We start from the raw sequence: 13,678 nt of genomic DNA, 5'->3' as shown, positions 1-13,678 counted from the left end.
TGATAAAATACTTTATGCTGTATTCCCTAAGGATGGCAATTATTGTCATTTTCCTTTGTGGGGTGACACTGTGAGATAGAGAGTAATATAAAATGAGTTCCTTGCCAGAGGCCAAAAGCTATAGCAATAATCAGATTTAGTAACTTCCCTGCTCCCCCTCCTCCCTGGTGCTGGGGATATGGTATCAGTACAAGGTCAAATCCACGATTTCAAACTCCACTTTGCTACTTACTTAGCTGTGTGACCTTGGTTAAGTTACTGAACTGTCCTGAGCCTGTAGTCTCATCAGGAAAAGAAGCACTATACCATCTATTTCGAAAAATGTTAAATGAGAGAAACAGTGTCAAGTCCTTAGTAAAACAACAGAAACAACAATGAAACATCATGGTTGTGCCCCTACTCTAGGCCTGACACTGTTCTGAGTACATTATGTTATTCAACTCCTTTAATCCTCAGGGTGATATTATCATAATTTTTACTACTGATAAACTGAGATACACAAGCTAAGCAGCTTGCCCAAAGACACATAAATATTAAGTATCAGAAACAGGCCCTCTACCCAGGCAGTCTGACCTACATTATCTAATAACTTCACGGTTCTTTCCCATCCCTTTAACTCAGAGACCTGTGGACTTTCATGTAGAATTACCCACTCACGCAAGCACACAATGTGTTGTTAAACTGCATGTACATGTGGAGGTATGTTCCTTGCTGTATAACTTTAGGCAAGTTATGTACCCCATCTGTTCTCAGTCTCTACAACTGTAAAATTGGAATATTAACAGTTCTTTTTTTATAGAATGATTGTTGGCAATAAATGAGTTTGTTACAGTAAAGGGCTAAGATGACCACTTGGCACTTAGGACCAGCCTCATGGAGAAACTACTTTTAACATCAAAAGTAATGAACAAAGTGGTGTATTAGGAGAATATTCTGGCTTCCAAGCTTGGTAGAGATTTTGTGGCTGGCTGAATCTACTAGTTTCAGATGGCTATACTTGTTCTCTGATAAACATACTGCACTTAAAATAGATTTTAAGCTCTTATTCAATCAATGAAAAGAAAAACAGATCCACAGGATTCTGGTTAAAAAAAAAAATTAGATGGGGCCTATATGAAATCAACTGAAAGAACAAGCCTATGTAATTGTTTTTTTTTTAAAAAAAAATCAGAGCAGTCTTCCCAGAGGCTTTTAGGTTGTGAATTGTGTTCCACCCACAGGATAAATGCTATGGCTAATGGGCAAAGAGCTTGTGAAAATTTTATGGCTTGCTAAAAATCTTTGGGTGATACAGGTTAAAGTATCTTTATCCCCAACACTGTTGAATACCAGGAATTTTATAAGTGAAAAAGGGCAGCTTTTGTGAACATGTTGGACATAAAACAAAACACCACATTAAAGGAAAAGCTGGAGAGCAGACAGGGCAAACTAGCTCAGGGGAGCCCTTGTGCATTTGTTGTACGGCTTTGTATTTATGCATCTTGTACCACATTTAAATTTGCAATAAAAAGAAAAAAGAAAAAAAGTATCACGTATTACTCCAGCTGCCTTTACATGTCCTATTGAGATACAAAACAGAATCTTAGTGCTCAGAATGATTCAGGGGGGAGTTCATCTTAATTCATGTCTGTTGGGGCTGCCACAGCCTCTGCACCATGTTCCAATCATGGAATTCATAATGTAAATCTCTAGCAGATGACACCACTGCAAAACAGAAACTGCCATGGACCCAGAAATGCATTCAAAATTTTCCTCTAAAGTTCTTATCTGTGAGCCAGGGGGCAGGGACTTTGGTAGTCCAGTTTTATGTGATGGATAGATAAAGCCTACCTTGAAAGACTTGGTGAAGGACTTGTAACTGTTCTTTAAATACAGAAAATGATCTTTATCAGGCCAAGGATGTAGCTAAGTGGTGGAGTGTTTGCCTGGCATGTGCCAGGCCCTGGGTTCCACCCCTAGCACTATAAAAAGAAATGATCTTTATCATTTATTTCACATGTGACAGTGCTAAACATTTCACAACTGCCCCACCTTATTTCTGAGTGCTTTATTTGGGAAAGGGTTTAGCTGCCAGTAAAAGCCCATACAAATTACAGGTGGTCTCAAAGGGATTTCTGGAACTATCCAGAAAAAGAAGTTACATTTCCTAGTTGTTAGATGGAAGGATCTTTTATAAGTTAGTATATTCCATGTATTTTAAATCAACTTAGGGATACCTCTGATACATCCTGGATGCTTCCTGGTGAGGCTTTTCTTCCTATGATGTTTAGGTTAAGTCTCTCAGGCTGTCTTTGCTATTAAAGCAGGGACATCTGCTTCACTCCTCATTTTTTTTTCCTTTTTTCAAAGGCAGCACCTCCAAGAAACTCTGGGATACTGTGAGAACTAAGAGCTGGGGGATGGGGAAGGAATCTGTCTCCCTAACACATTCATCAGCTCCCTCCCCAGAGCCCCCTACACACTCAGCACACAGCAGCCCACTCTTCCAAATACCCAGGACTGGAAAGATTCATGTTGCAATACTCTCCTGACATTCCTCTTCCCGCCCTCATTTTAATTCACTCACTTAAAAAAAAAAAAGGAAAATGTAATTACTTGACTGTCAGCCTGGGCTGCACTCTGGGGCTTTTACTCCTTTCAACACAGCTGTGCTCCCGGCTTTGATGCTGCTGTCCATGAAGCCTGTCCCAGCCACAGCCCAGCTCTCGGTAATGTAACATTCAAGTGCATATTTATTTTTAAACTGACCTCTCCTAGACTGTACTGTATAAAGGAGGTCCTGCCAAAAAAATATGCTACTTTCTATTTATAAGATGAAACACATGCCTCCCAAAGACGAGAGGGGGATGGAGTATAATAATTCATAACGAAAAAAATGACTGGCCAGATCCATTCGTCCTCACATGCCTGATACTTGCCTGTGTCAAGACAGTTTCAAGGAGAAAGAAAAAAAATCTTGTAAACGCTTCAGCTGTTCAGAAACCACAGTCAGGGGGAAAAAAAAATCAACTGCCAGATCGACAGGTTGGAGCCCCAGCAACAATGCCCTCCGTAAAGAGTGGGGAGAGCAATCGGGAGTGGGGTGGCGATGCCACAGCAGGTCTGCACAGTGCACCCATGTGGGGCCCTGATGCAAATCCACCACGCGAGGGGTGCGGTAGCCAAGTACGGTTTATTCTCAGATGGAAAAATGCAACGCACGCCCAGAACGGTTCTGTCAATAGCTTGGAGGATGCAGTGAAGCCGCACAGCCCCACCCTGAAAAGTGATAGGCATAAATGGTGGAGCCCAGCGTCCTGGTTGCGCTGCCCGACCCCCCTCCAGGTTTGCCTTCTGTCCCCTTTGGTACCTCGGATACCAGATCAGCAGGCGAAGTCCTCGATATTCCCGCTCCCTGCAGGTTTCCAAGCCTAACACCAGCGCGTGCCGGAAGCAACCACGGCCGCGGGTCGGAAAGACTCAGGTAGAGAAGGAGCCCAGGGCTGGCACCGACTCACCAGCAGCCGCCAAGAATCCAACCGCTACCACGGGGCCAGCCGGCCGGCACCGACGCCCGCCGCAGCGCACGCAGTGCCTGCCGGTGCGCGCAGATCCAGTGGGTCGGCCCTCTCGGCGCCGGCTCACAGCATTATCCGCTCGGGGACGGTGTGAAGACTCCCCAGGTTGGCGTCCAGGCTGGCCCTGCCGGGGCCCCGCCGCTCCTCTACGCAGCTCCGCGCCGCTGGGCCGCGATCGAAGAAGGTGCGAACCAGACTGAGCACTGGGCAGCCAGCCCCGAGCCCCGAACCTGCAGGAGGCGGGGCGGCGCGGGGCGGGGCCGGGAGCGCGGGGCGGACCGGCCGGGGCGGGGCGGAGGGCGCGGGCGCCCGCTGGCCCTCCCGCCGCGGTACCTGTACCTCGGCACCCCCCCACCCCCGCGGCCGCCTGGCGCAAGCGCAGGGGTCAGCAGCGGCGGCGGGGCCGGTGGGCCCTCGGAGGACAATGGAAGCCCATTGTTTTCTTCCCTCTGCTACCTCCCGAGATGTGGCTTTCTCGGAGGAGAAGCCTCTTTCTGCTCCGCGGGCACAAAGAAAGATCGCGGGACTCTCGGTTCCAAGAGGGTCCCGAGGTGATGCGGTCCGTATTGTGCTCGAAGACAAAAGGACTTCCCCCTCCCGCGGGACACTCGCGCTAAACCTCGTGTTCCCACCTCCGCCGATCCCACCAAGCCAACCTAGCCGTGCCAGGCTCCGGCGCGGCGGCGGGCAGCCGAGGCTGGGGGAAGGGGAGCGGTGCCACCTGACTGCGCCGCTCTAGCCGGCCACAGTTCCTGGGGCCTTTTGCTGCCGGGGCTCGTGGGAGAAGGGGAGGGTCGCGTTCTGTCAGTTTCCACTTTGCTCCCCTCGCAGCTGCAGCTAAAACCCGGAGAGCGGATCTGGCTCCCCGGAGACGCCAGGGCTCCGGGCTGGAAGAGTGGGCGCGGGAAGAAACGCAGACGCTGCAGGTTTTTCCTGTCTAGAGGGCCGCGTTTCCTCTTTCCCTCAAAGAGGTTTACCTAAAGCTGAGGATGCGGGTGGCGTCTGCCCCAGATGCACCGTGGGGCCCAAGTGGGCAGCTGCGGGGCCTGGAGCGTAAAATTCCGCCTGTAGAGACACCTGCGCCCGTCGGTCATTCCGGCCGGCCGCGCAGCACGTCCCGCCCCTCCGTCCTGGGGCGGGAGGGTGAGCCCGGTGAATTAATGTTAATTTTCTTTTTTTTTTTCTCTCACTCTCTCTTTTATTTATTTATTTTTTTATTGGTTGTTCACAACATTACAAAGCTCTTGACATATCATATTTCATACATTAGATTGAAGTGGGTTATGAACTCCCAATTAATGTTAATTTTCTTAATCGGCCTCCGTCTTTTCCTCAGCGATTCGTCCGCCTAGGGAAGGACTCAGAGGCAGGAAAGGGAGGCGTTTCCGGTTGTGAAGTCGCAGCCCTTAGGGTTGGCTTGGAGAGGTGGCTGGGACTCCCCGGAGACGACGCTTTGGGTCTGGACCTAGCCCGGAGACTCTCAGGTTGCATGGCAATCCTGGCACAAAGCTGAGACCCTCTGGGAGACTTGGGCTTTCCCAAGCAGTATCAACTTCAGGTCATCGCCTCGATGCCCTGGGCCTGTCTGAAACCTTAGAGGGTACACGTTAAGCCAACGTTGTAAACCACGGCCCACGATAAGGTGAAGTTGAAAAGGAAGCGGACACAACTGCTGGAAAGCAAAATACTTGGGTGGAGTGTTAAAAGCCTCAAAGAAAATAATAGTTGGCGGGTCAAATGGCCATGAGGCCTGAAGTCAAATACAAAACTCTGTTGAAGTGATGTTAGAAATTTAACAAGCAAAACAGTCCATGTAGATAAGAGACCTGGCATTGTTTCCTTTCTTCAAATGACAAGGGCTCGAAGTTTCCTTTGGCAGTTACCTGTGTTTCCAGATTCCTGAGTTTTACATAGTGATCATATTTCAAAATATATGTTCCATTTGGCACTCTTGTATATGTTTTACATATGAATTTATTGAAAAATATTAAATGTTACAGGACTACTTAGATAAAGGTATTTTTGTAAATATTTATGCATAGCTTTCGTTACATATGGTATTTTTAAAAGTACAAATATGTATGCGTATATGTATATACATATATATAATTCTAAGTGAAAAATTTCTTTATACACACAAGCATTCCTTACACATATGTCTTGTATGTGAATTTTTTTTCATTTGCTGTATTGTTAGCTGCTGATAAAAGCACTATATTTCCATAGGACTAGATAAATAACTTTTTTACAGTTTCTGCAAACATGTAGAGTCCAGGTGTTGCCTTTTTTCCCCTGAAACCCTATTTTCACTCTTCCACACCATTCTAGAGGGTTTGTTTTGTTTTTAATGAAACTTCACTTCTAGACTCTAATTTACTCAGAACCTACCCCTTCAAGGGCCTGGTGGTACTGGTGGGTCTGGCTTCTTTGATGGATGCCTAATTATTTATTTGTACTGAACATCTTCTGTGAGAAAACATGCCCTCATATAGTGAATTGGTCTTACAAATTAGTGGGTTTCCTGTACAGCTTAGAGGGCTTTTAGGTTTGATGGATTTAGATTTCGTATGTTAGGGGCTCTACTACTAGATGAGAGGAAAGTTTTGCTTCAGGAAGATTTTAGTGATTCTAAGATTTCTGCTCTGAATTTTGGAAAAGGTTAGCCTTGAAAAAAATTGGTGGTAACCTTAGAAATCTGAGACTAACACTTGTAGAACACCTGTCAGGCCCAATAGTGGACTATTTTACTATTAGTCTAATTCAGGAGAAGAGCTGAGGAGTATTGGCAGTGTCCTTAATATCCAGAAAGCAATCCACTTGCAGGGTGGAGAGCAACTAGTGGCTGTATACAAGCAAGTACTGACTCGACTTTAGCCACTTGTTACCAAGTGTGGTGCAGAGACCAACCGTACCAAGTCCACCAGATGCCTGCTCCATTGGAATCTTCATTTTAATGAGCTGTAAATGGTTTGCATGCCATTTAATGTTCAAGAAGCACTGACCATGAGTAGGGGTCTCTACCTCTTAATGCACAAACTCATTTTAAAAGCTCACAGGATTCATGAACCCCCTTCTGGGAAAACCAACAATTACACAGAAGCTTTCTCAAACAATTTTAGCCTTCCCCTGAAGACCTATCTATTAAGGGCAAGGAAGTCCTACGTTAGATCTCCAGTAACAAATCAAGGAGAGTCACTCAACTGTAGTCAGAGAAGTTAGGGGAGGATTTTTAGAGGAAACAACTTTAAGTGAGCCTTGAGACATGAGAACAATTGGGTAGGGAGAGGAGTAGTGGAGGGTATTTCAGGCAGGTGGAATGCGTAGGTGAATGGCCTAGAAGAGAAAAGGGTACACCCACGTATCCATTTTTATGCGGGTTAATGTGAAATTTAACAAGGAAATTGTAATTCCACAGCAGATTCACCTTGCAATTCATTATCATCTCTTGAACCTTCAAAAAACGAAGCCAGAATGTAGTAGAGCAGTGGTCATTTCGTTTTGGGGGATGAGAAAGAACCCTGTGATATGGGGTTTTATGTAAGACCTCATTTCCCATTACTTTCTCTTCTTGCTCACTCAGCCCTGGCCACATTGACCTTCAAGTGGTTCCATACTCAATCTATCTGCTGGGGCACTTCCCCAAATCACCCAAACCTCTCTTCTCAGTTCATTAAGGTCTTTATTCAATGAGATTGCAAAGGAATGGCTTTCCCTTCCCTATAGCAACAGCCCTACCCACATTCCCTTTCCCTGAATAAAGCAGGAGGAACAATTTCTTCATGACCTGACCGTGGCATCATATTTATTTATAGACTCAGTTCTGTCCTGTGTTCCATAATGTGTGGACTTGATGTGCTGTTATAGCTTCTGTACCTAAAACAGGGCCTGAGCACATAGTAGGTACTCAAATAGTTATTAAATAAATAAACCCTTAACTACCATAAGCAATGAGTGTAAAAGCCTTGTTTACAAACTCCATAGCTACAGAGTAATATTATATTAAACATTCCTAGGATACACCGCATGTATGCTGAGGCTGAAATTTCAATCACTTCTCTTTAATCTAACTGAAGAAGAAATATAAAACACATGGAACATTTTAAGTTCTAAAATTCAAACATTTTAAAGTAAGGCTTACAAAAAATGTCTTTATAGTCTATGTATAATGCATAACTATTTTTCTTCTGGCAAAGCTGAAACATACTCGTGTGTGCTCAGCTGGGGTTTTCCTCCAAAATGCCACATTCGGGCTGAACTTGCATGTGTATGTTCTCCATTATCCCCTGAGTTAGATTTGAGAAAAAATGTAAGAGAAGCTGGAAGATTATAACTTTTTTCCCAGGGTTGTGGATGGAACTCAGGGCCTTGCAAATGCTAGGCACATTCTCTACCAATGAACTACATCCCGCCTTTTTGAAACTTTTAAGTGAAATTTAAGTAGGACCCTCCTCTCCTTGGTATCCAATTAGAATTTCGCCCATAGAGAAAATATGTTAACCTGTGCTAATTTGGCTGATTAGTTCCCAAAGTCTAAGGAATTTTCTAACCAGTGATTTCCTTATAAATAAAGAAGTTCAAATCACATCCTGGTTAGGAGATTTGAGTTTCACCTAATCAAATGCAGCAGGAAATAGTGTACTATAAGACTATGTTTGCTTGCAGACTTAGTCTAGCATGTAGTTCTGAGCAGGTCAGAGTCACTCACCATAACCACCAAATCCTAGGACATTTTTGGCATTCATATTAGCTCTTCAACCCAGGCCAGCACCAATTTAATTTGTGGATAAGGTCTTCAAATATCAACGCATACATGATCTGATTGCTAATAGAGATCAGTGACTAATAAATAGAATTACCTGAGATTTATATAGCCTGCCATGCTTTTAAAAATCCTTCACATTTATCTCATTTCATCCTCATATTAGGTCGTCTTGTTCATATTGAGTAAGTAAAGCACTTATTGTTGAATTATACTTTTCTTCTTTCCAGATGGGCTATGAGGCAACGTAGAAGGCCTTTGTGTATAATGAGTCATTTTCCTGCTCACAGCTTACTGAAGTGGAATTGATTCATTCTTATACTCTTTCTCCAGATACCTGTACATCTCCCCCTGAGCTTTCTTCAGGTTTCTACTTGAGTGTTGGCTCTCTAGAGACCTTCTAAGCCATCCCATGTAAGGCATCACCCATGATACTTCTTATCACTTTTCTTTCTTTATTCACAGCACTTACTACCTGACATATTGATTGCATATTTATTTATTTTTACCCTTGCCCCACACCACTGGAATATAAGCTCTGTAGGATAGAAATCTTGTCTATTTTGTGCACTTCTATATCCCAACCTCTTGAACAGTGCTTGGCACATAACAGGAATTTTTTTTAAATATTTTTTAGTTGTTAATGGACTTTTAACTTATTTATTTATATGTGTTGCTGAGAATCAAAATCAATGCCTCACACTAAGCAAGCACTCTTCTGCTGAGCTACAACTCCAGGCCCCATAACAGGGATTTAAATACTTGTTGAATGAATGAATAAATCCCTAATGCTTAGTACAGGTATTTGTTGCATACAACAATGCTTTGATAAATTAACTAGAGAAAGGTCTGTGAATCATCCCAAAATCATATGGATAATGATAGTTTATTTTATTTACATTTCAATCCCCACTAATTCTTTCTCTGAGCCCTCTTAATTTGTATACCTGGGGGCAAATCCTGACTGTTATATTGTCAGAATTCTTTGTTCACCCTATTTGATACCTGACAAATGAAGGTAATAAAGCCATGACAGTGATTTTGAGGTGAGAAGGAAGATATGATTATTTCAGTTCATGTTCTGGGTTAGTGAGAAACAAGATAAAGAAGAGAGAGGGGAAAAGAAAAGTCTGCCATGATACTCCTGCCCTCATTTCTCCTGCCCTCCCCAAAGGCTTTCATACACATGCGCAGATGAACACATGCCCATCAGCCTTCCCCTGACATCCACATCAAACTCACCCTTACTCCTTAGGGTACTTGATGCCCCATGGTCTCTCTGCCACCAGAGTCACCTTTCTTGATACCCAGTGTGAGAAGTCCCTGTGCACAAAGGACTAATTACAGGTGACTTAATTTGGATTTCCATGAAGAAAAGCAGGAAATTCACAATAGGGGACACCCAGGACTTTCCTTGCATTTATAACACACACACACACACACACACACACACACACACACACACCAAAGATATGGACCATGTCTGACACATGGCCTACACCTCCTTTTAGTCCCTTGGTGGCTTTTGTTCAGGGCCAGGATCCTTTGCTGTAGCTCACCTTGCTGATGTGCTGGGCTCTCGAGTGTGGCTCTCCCACCTGGTGGATTGGTTGCTTGAAGCCACCATGCTAGATTTTTGCCTGGTCATCAACTCTCTAGAAACAATAGTTGCAGTGTTTTCCTCAAGAAGGATGACAACAGATAGAGTTTGAGGCCTTGACAATGCTTTGTGCTACCTAGCCACTGACTGGACAGGTTGGAGCAGAAGAAGGACTCATGTCTCACATTCAACAACCATTTATTGGGTACCTACTTTGTGCCAAGGAATTGGGCTAACCTGCTGGCACTGTCCTCGGGCTGCCCTATGTTTCTCTCATCTCTCCAACCCCGCTTGACTGAATGTGGAAACTGTTCTCAAAAGCCTAAAGCAAAACTTTCCGGGGACATCTTGGTGCTCCTGGCTAGTCTGAGTCAGGATATGTCATTTAAATTGGGCTCTATATGAGAGTCAGCATTTGGAGAGTCTGTGTTTTACATCTTAACCCAGAAATGCTGTGAGACTTAAGAAATGAATGCTGAGCTGCTTCGAAGGTAGTTGGTTTCCTCTATGGCCCGATATTAAAATCTTTGTTCCTAAGAGTGGCCTAGGACCTTCTTTATGGCTTGTAAAGTCTTATCTTTAATTTTTTTCTAATTGCGATCTGTCTAGAAAGCAGAGATAAGAATCTTGCAAGTTTGTTCCATTATATTGTAACCGTTGTGATTTACTGGTTAAATCTGCTTGCTAGTGAACATGACCAACATTCTTACTGTCATTCAACTTGTATTTGCTAAACGCCAGAATGTAAGGCACTGTGACAGGTATTCTAAAGGACACAAAGGTGAATACACTTCCTCCACATAAGCTATTTAAATTTGTAGAGATGATAAAACAAGCACTCAAATACCTTTAATGCAGGGCGGTCTGTGATAAATGTCATCAACTTCTTATGTTCCAAATGCCAAGTGGTGACACATATTCTGATATGTTATCTGACAATGGGACATTGTGTATTGAATTTGGAACTATATGGATCATTTGAGATCTATGGCCCGCTAATACTGATGTTTTGTTGTGCATTAATGCTTTTGAAGGCTTTTTCCCTTTAAAATTGAGATATATATTATAAGCAAAAGTGCAGCTGCTCTGGTTGATCTCTAGTGGGGAGCCCTTCCCTCTTAGCACCTTTCACTAGAGGGTTCTTGAAACTCCTTTCTGACTCTCTGGGCTCTGTTATGAGCTGAATATTTGTGTTTCTCCCAAATTAATATTTTGAATATCCTAACTCCCAAGGTATTAAGTGTATAAGAAGCTCAGACCTCTGAGAGGTGATGAGGTCATGAGGCTGGAGCCCTGGTGATAAGGATTAGTGCCCACATCAATGGGTCATGAGAGTTGCTCCTTCTGCCCTGTGAAAACCTTCTGCCCGATGAACCAGGAGCGGGCCCTTGCCAGACACTGCTGTTAGCCTTAATACTGGACTTCTCAGCCAAGATTCTTCAGAATTTATTTCTCCAATTCTTTAAGACTGTGAGAAATAAATGCTTGTTGATTAAATCACCAAATTAGTGGTGCAGTGTTTTTGCTATAGCAGACCAAACAGACCAAGATAGACTCCAAGAAACACAGTTGAAACCACTTTGAGATGATCGACAAGTGGAGAGATGAAATTTAGTTAGAGTGATCAGGATGACCTGATTAACATGGGATAATAGACTTTTCATTGTACGGGGCTGGGGCATGTCATCTGAGTGCATTGCTACGTGATCCAGATCTTCACATGCAGGTAAATGGCCAACATGGAGTGTGTCTGCAAGGATTCAGGACTTGATTAGTGAGTTTCATGGCCTACATGGGTTCCAGGTACAGTGATGAAGGATCTGAGGTTCATTTCTGGCCTCTTCTTCCATGTCCTCTCTATCCCACTACAAGTGACTTCCTGCCTTCCCTGTCAGCAGCAGCACTAGTAGAGGATCCTAACATCTCTTTTTTTAGCATTGGACCCTGGAAGCACACATTCCAATCATTGCAATGATGGGTGGACAGTGCCATCCTCAAAGAACACTGTGTTTGCTTCCAAGAAAGTCAGATTTGGAAAGAGGATAGGCTCCAGACCCACAGCGCCAATATACTGGAATCTCCTCCCTTTGTGTAGCTACTCTGAGCAGCTCTTCTGGCTACTCATGATGTCACCTCATGGAGTATAGTTAATAAGCTTCACACATACTGGGAAGATGGCTTCCGATTCTCAGGTTCATGCTGTCCTGAAATCTGCATATGTTAGAATTATGATGGAGGAAGACTGTGTCTCAGACACCATTCTTGTCCTTAATTGCTTTGTCATATCTTATCGGGCTAGTGACCTAGGTAGCTATACAAGAAAGGAGGGCTTATGAAAAACCCAAAGATGGAAGTCAGACCTAAATTTCTTAAAATGTGAGGGTTGTGCAAAGCATCCAACTCAATTAAAAAGTATGTTTGTTGATTTTCCCTTTTAAAAATTTTTCATTCGGGGGAGTCAATTTTAGGTTCACAAAAAAATAGAGCAAAAAAAAAAAAATAGAGCAGTAAGAATAGTTTCCAAATATTTCCTGTTGCTACATATGTGCAGCCTCCCACACTAAGGCACTAAGCTACATGCCATTTAGAGATATAAAAGACATTGCTCATAAAACAAGACATTGTTTAGTAGACATTTACAGAGCTTACTCTCTCTTAGGTCCTTAGTTAAGTGGTGGGATTATAAGGAAGAAGAGATTACAACTAGTTAAACTTCAGAGTTCTGGAAGGAAAAATGTATTTGAGGAGGACTTAGAAGTATAGATAGGATTTCAACCTTATTATTACTGTGCTCCCCCATCTCAAATTCATATGTTGAAGTTCTAACCCCTAATACTTCATAATACTGCATTCGGTGACAGAGTCTTTAAAGAGGTAATTAACATTAAATGAGATCCTGTAAACAAACTTGAGTCCAATCTATCTGCTATCCTTATAAGAAGAGGAAATTTGGACACACCATGAGACACCAGAGTGCCTGTGCAGGACACTCTGTGCAGGGTCACGTGAAAACCCAGTAAGATGTTGGCTATAAGGCAGGAAGAGAGGACTCAGAGAAACCATCTCTGCTGGCATCTTGATGGTAGACTTCCAGGAAGTCCATGAAGGTGTCAGGATGGGTTGGGCCCCTAGGATTGCTCTCTTGAGTTCAGGCAGCTTTGGAGGAGGTGGCTTGGTCAGAGTAGGTGTTTGTATTGCGCATAATTTCAGGTTAATGAAAGTTGGTCTTCTTTAAAAGATGTTGGCTTTCTGTTTACTCCTGGTGCCATGATACAATGGTTTTGGTGCACTGAGTTTGCAATGCTGAAAGATACGTATTACGAGGAAACACCAGGTAGGAAGATTTTGAGGTGTTTCTCATATGAGGTGAGTACTATGTCTTCCTTGGTTTTCTGTCTGTATCTCTCAACTTCAAAGCAAAATGGGTCTCCAGAATAGAGGTACAGATGCAGATACATCTGATTGTCATCATCAGAGCTTAATGATATCTTAGAGGTCATCTAGTCCTGCCTTCTCGCTTTACATCAGAGAAAACTAAGGCCAAAAGAAAGTGAGTGAGTTCTGAAGTTTGGATGTTGAATGTAACCCACAGGTCCATGTGTTAGAGGCTTGGCCCTCAGCTTGGTCTAGTGGGAGCAGCTTTGGATCTTTAGGAGGTAAGCCTTTTGGGGGAGGTCTTCAGGTCACTGGGGCATGCCCTCCACAGGGATTATGGGACCCTGGCCCCTTCCTGTTTCTCTTTATTCCTGGCCATGAAGTGAG

At 43.6% G+C, this 13,678-nt stretch overlaps 2 protein-coding genes across 5 annotated transcripts in view; one reads left to right on the top strand and one right to left on the bottom strand.

Annotated features, from left to right (window-relative positions):
* CDC42EP3 (CDC42 effector protein 3) overlaps window positions 1-4,725 on the bottom strand; it is a 22,876-nt gene extending 18,151 nt beyond the window's left edge. The window contains exon 1 of one of the 4 annotated variants that reach the window (XM_081265072.1): window positions 4,535-4,725. The gene's annotated coding sequence lies outside the window, so the exon portion shown is untranslated. The other 3 variants (XM_081265071.1, XM_081265073.1, XM_081265074.1) reach the window with 3 other exon arrangements.
* Window positions 3,043-4,528, top strand: LOC308632808 (uncharacterized protein; the record flags this gene model as incomplete). The annotated part of the gene is made up of 3 exons (XM_081265158.1): window positions 3,043-3,324; window positions 3,468-3,741; window positions 4,389-4,528. 3 exons carry the CDS (start codon window positions 3,043-3,045, stop codon window positions 4,496-4,498), a joined length of 666 nt encoding a protein of 221 aa, XP_081121284.1. The 3' UTR covers window positions 4,499-4,528.
* Window positions 4,726-13,678: the final 8,953 nt, after the last annotated feature.

This window comes from Spermophilus citellus (genome assembly GCF_964194105.1).
Source record: "Spermophilus citellus genome assembly, chromosome: 13".
NCBI classification, from domain to species: Eukaryota; Metazoa; Chordata; class Mammalia; order Rodentia; family Sciuridae; genus Spermophilus; species Spermophilus citellus.
The sequence above is the reverse complement of the archived record's forward strand: the minus strand, read 5'-3'. Positions and strand labels throughout refer to the sequence as shown.